The 4,166-nt window shown below is 41.4% G+C and overlaps 1 protein-coding gene across 2 annotated transcripts in view; it reads left to right on the top strand.

Annotated features, from left to right (window-relative positions):
• The window catches only part of smap2 (small ArfGAP2), a 30,627-nt gene extending 28,317 nt beyond the window's left edge, over window positions 1-2,310 (top strand). Inside the window, exons 3-9 of one of the 2 annotated variants that reach the window (XM_037692875.1) lie at window positions 67-231; window positions 366-425; window positions 622-679; window positions 911-1,068; window positions 1,216-1,396; window positions 1,480-1,904; window positions 1,988-2,310. In XM_037692875.1, coding sequence (XP_037548803.1) covers window positions 67-231; window positions 366-425; window positions 622-679; window positions 911-1,068; window positions 1,216-1,396; window positions 1,480-1,904; window positions 1,988-2,113 — 1,173 coding nt within the window. In that variant the 3' untranslated portion in view covers window positions 2,114-2,310. Of the gene's footprint in view, window positions 1-66; window positions 232-365; window positions 426-621; window positions 680-910; window positions 1,069-1,215; window positions 1,397-1,476; window positions 1,905-1,987 lie in introns of both variants that reach the window. The other variant, XM_037692873.1, reaches the window with a different exon arrangement.
• Window positions 2,311-4,166: the final 1,856 nt, after the last annotated feature.

Below are 4,166 nucleotides of genomic sequence, written 5' to 3'. Positions count from 1 at the left end.
ATATATAGATATTTCCATTAATGCACTTTTGAATAATGTGAATTTGTGTTGCTTTGGTGACCTCAGTGTGTTCAAGAGATGGGGAACGCCAAGGCCAAGCGTCTCTACGAGGCTTTTTTACCCGAGTGCTTCCAACGCCCCGAGACCGACCAAGCTGCAGAGATCTTCATCAGGGACAAGTATGAAAAGAAGAAATATATAGATAAGGTCATCGACATCCAGATGCTTAGGGTAAGTTTGTATAATCAGGATAATAAAAAAGTTGGGGGGTTTGAATCATTCAGATAAACACTTGGTGATACATTTTTACCAGGCCTTCAGCATTGTCTTTAATTTAACCCACTGTATGTGCTTTGTCTTTCCAGAAAGAAAAGAGTTGTGACAACATCCCCAAAGAACCAGTCGTGTTTGAAAAGATGAAATTGGTAGGTGCATTTTTCACTGTTCCATCTGATTTGATCATAAAATAAAATTTCTATTAAAAATTGGCAGACTGACACCAACATTGCAATGTCAGAACTCCTAAAGTCGTTGATAAAGCCCTTGTTGAAAAAAAAGTTTTGCATTCATCTCCTTTCATCAATGTCGATACGTTGCATTAACTCTATTGATTCTTTTCAGAAAAAAGACATCAGCCCGAAGACAGTCTCTCAGACTGTTACAGATCTGCTTGGACTGGGTAATCCTCCTCACATGCACTCCTTTTACCCGTGTAATGCCTCTTCTTTTCACTTCTCTTGCAAAATTAAGTCTTTTTAAATTGGTCCTTTTAAAGCCACATCACATATATTGCCTCTACATTAGGGTATAAAATGTGAAGTTTAATTTGATTATTTGATTTGTAAATGGCTAACTGATCATCATTGGAACCATTTTAACAATCACTGCTTTTCCGTCTACCTTCCATTAGATCCTCCTGCTCCAAGTCCTGTGGTGTCTAATGGGGGCGGATGTGTTCCAGACAGTAATGAGAGCCCAGTGGTGTCTAATCCAGCTCACTCACACACTGCCCTGGATCTCTTCAGCTCCTTCCCAGCCCCCTCCCCAGCGTCTTCTACAAAAACCACGGTAGTAGACAACCATATCTACTTTTACTGCATGTACTATATTTGCTATATTATTGCAGTGACGTTTTTATTGGGTTTGTTTTAAGATTGCACCCTCCTCACCTTTTCTATTTGTCTTTGTCTGTCCATTCTGTTTTCCACCCTCCAGCCTGTTTCCAGCTCTTTGCCTCAGAGCAGAGTGACCGCCTCAGTGCCTGAAAACCTCAGTCTGTTTCTGGACCCCAAACCCAAATCAGAGGAAGGTGCTGTCAAGAAGCTGTCCAAGGATTCTATTCTCTCGCTGTACGCCTCCACCCCCTCAGTGCACGCCAGCAGTATGGGTGCACACGGTGAGAGCTACACAGATTTGTCAGATTTTAGTTGAGGATGATTATATTTTTGGCATAACTGTATACGTGATTGTTTTCAGCAGGTCTGTACATGAACCGAGTGGGATACCCAACACATCCTTATGGTCCGTACCATTCTTTAGCCCAGGTGGGTGGAATGGGAGGAGCCATGATGGCATCACAAATGGCCATGATGGGACAGCAGCAGAGCGGCATGATGGGGGTTCAACCAAACGGCATGATGGGACAGCAGAATGGCTTAATGGGTGCTCAGGGTATTGTGGCACAGTCTGGCAGTGTGGCATCACCCTACATGGCAGGAATGAGCCAGGGCATGATGGGACAGCAGCAGAATGGAATAATGGCACAGCAGCAGAGCAGCATGATGGGACAGCAGCAAAGTGGCATGATGGGACATCAGCAGATGGGAGGCTTAGCTACAGTACCCCAACAACAAGTTTATGGAGCGCAGCAACCCCAGCAGCAGCTTCAGTGGAACATCAGTCAGGTGTTTTATTAGCTCTGGCTCATGCTCATTTTGAACACAGAGACTCTGCTGCCGCTAACAAAGTGTGTTTTGTTTCTTTCCAGGTGACTCAACACATGGCTGGCGTGAATCTCTACAACACCAATGGCACGATGGGATACGGCAGCCAGCACACGGGAAGTTCAGCAGCTCCAAGTTCAGCACACATGGCAGCCCACATTTGGAAATGATCACATACATCCTAAAAGAGATGGAAGCCCAATATCTCAAAAACAAACGAATATGTGGGGTGTGGGAAGCAGTTGGATCAGACTCTACATGAAACATTTTCAAAATCAAGGGAGGAGGCGGCAGGTGTGAAGATTTGAGAAACAACCACTACCTCTCTTTCTCTTTTCTCTCTGCCCAAGCTTCCTCTTGTTATGTCATCCATAGAGCCATGATCTGCAGAATTCCATGTTTGCCTTCAGGACATTTTGGTTCTCTAACCAAGAAAACAGGGTTCAGAGGCCACTGGTTAGGACTCTGCATCTTTATTTGTGTCTAGCCATTATGTAAAAGTACATGTGCCCTTATATCTGCAACCTAAGTGTCAAGTAGCTGCTTTTTATTTTGTTTTATTTTTGTTAGATGAGTTGATTCCATGAAACTTATTGAAACAAGACATAAAATTAGTAAGATGGTGAACTTTACAACATCAAGGTTATTCAAGGAAACATCTACATTTTAGCATGAATCGTATTTAAATGAGTAACTACAACAGTTTTGGCAGGTACATCGATTAGAGGCTTGTCACTTCAAATATTATAGGTCTAATATATTAATCAAAGTATGTTTGTACACGATTGGTATTGGGATTTATTACCTACAAATTTCTAAAAAGCACATTATTATCAAAGAAGTTTTACGTTTTTAACAATTAGCTACAGTTATTATTAGGGCTTACCATAATCTACTGAAATTACTTGAAAGCTACACGTACTCAGCCCTTAGTTTTTAAGTTTTACTCAAATTAGGCATGTGGAGACATAGCTAGATGTTTTGATGTGCACAGGGTAGTGATGGAGGAGAGGAGAGCAGGCCGTGACTCACATCAGGTCATTAAAACATTGTGCGCTCAGTAAACAAGCTAAAAGAAGCCAGGCTCGTTTACCTTTTCTAGTAAAGAGGAAAAAACATGGTAGTTGTAATCAAATGAATATTAATCTCATTTCTTAAAGTATGAACTTCTAATGATTATCTGTTTGTTTTTTTGTTTTTTTTTGGCTGTTTGGTTTCAGCATGGCTACTAACCCTCGCCTCTTTTGGCAAACAGAACAAACTCATTTTGAATGTTAAAATGGGATCTAACCAGTAACACATTCAGTAACCAATGTTTTGATTATTCATTGATTTGACTGGTTGTTGGTGTCCAGACTCCTGTGTGATGTTTCCAGGGTCCAGCTAGTTCTTTGGACTATTTTTCTGTTGCAGGAAATATCCCTGTATTCTGCGGATTTTCGGCAAACGTCTGTCATTTCATCAGAGAATTGCCAACTTATATTTGAATTCATCTTTTTCACAGTGAAGTGTTAATAGTAAAAATTATGAAGAGCTGTTTCAGTCGAAAATTTTGGCATCCTTTCATCTCCTTCACTGTGCCCAAACAGTTCAGATGTTCATTCAAAGGACTCAAAGTCCATCAAAAATTCTTTGTGTGCATCAACCGCTGTATTTTTTGGTGACAGCAAAACAAAGGTTTTTTTTTTCAGTTGAGTTTTCAGTGACAAACAGATTTGTGTGGACATAGCTGCACCATATAAAAGCACAATTACCTGCTTTGACATCTGCTACTCAACTTTGCAGGGATTAAGGACATTTGTCTGCTAGGACCAATACAAAAATCATCACATGTTCTTCCCTCATAGCTTGAAATTAGTCCTTAAGGATTAAGCACTGAGACGCCTATCAAAGTAATCTGAAAGCTTCTATTTTTTCAGGGTGACTCTTGTGCAATATAAAACAAAACTCTGGTTTTGAAAAGTTTCTGGAGCTGTTTGCAGACGAGTGTGAAGCGGCTGGGATGAGAATCAGTACCTCCAAATCTGAGGCCAAGGTCCTCAGTTGGAAAAGGCTGGATTGCTCTCTTGAGGTCGAGGGTGAGGTTCTGCCTCAAGTAGAGGAGTTCAAGTATCTTGGAGTCTTGTTTATGAGTCAGGGAAGGATTGACAGATGGATTGGTGCAGCATCTGCAGTATTGTGGACTCTGTACCGGTCCGTTGTGGTGAAGAGGGAGATGAGCTG

The sequence above is a fragment of the Nematolebias whitei genome, chromosome 19 (assembly GCF_014905685.2).
Source record: "Nematolebias whitei isolate Nwh7 chromosome 19, NemWhi1, whole genome shotgun sequence".
In the NCBI taxonomy this organism is placed as follows: Eukaryota; Metazoa; Chordata; class Actinopteri; order Cyprinodontiformes; family Rivulidae; genus Nematolebias; species Nematolebias whitei.
This window is presented reverse-complemented; position numbering and strand designations above follow the sequence as displayed.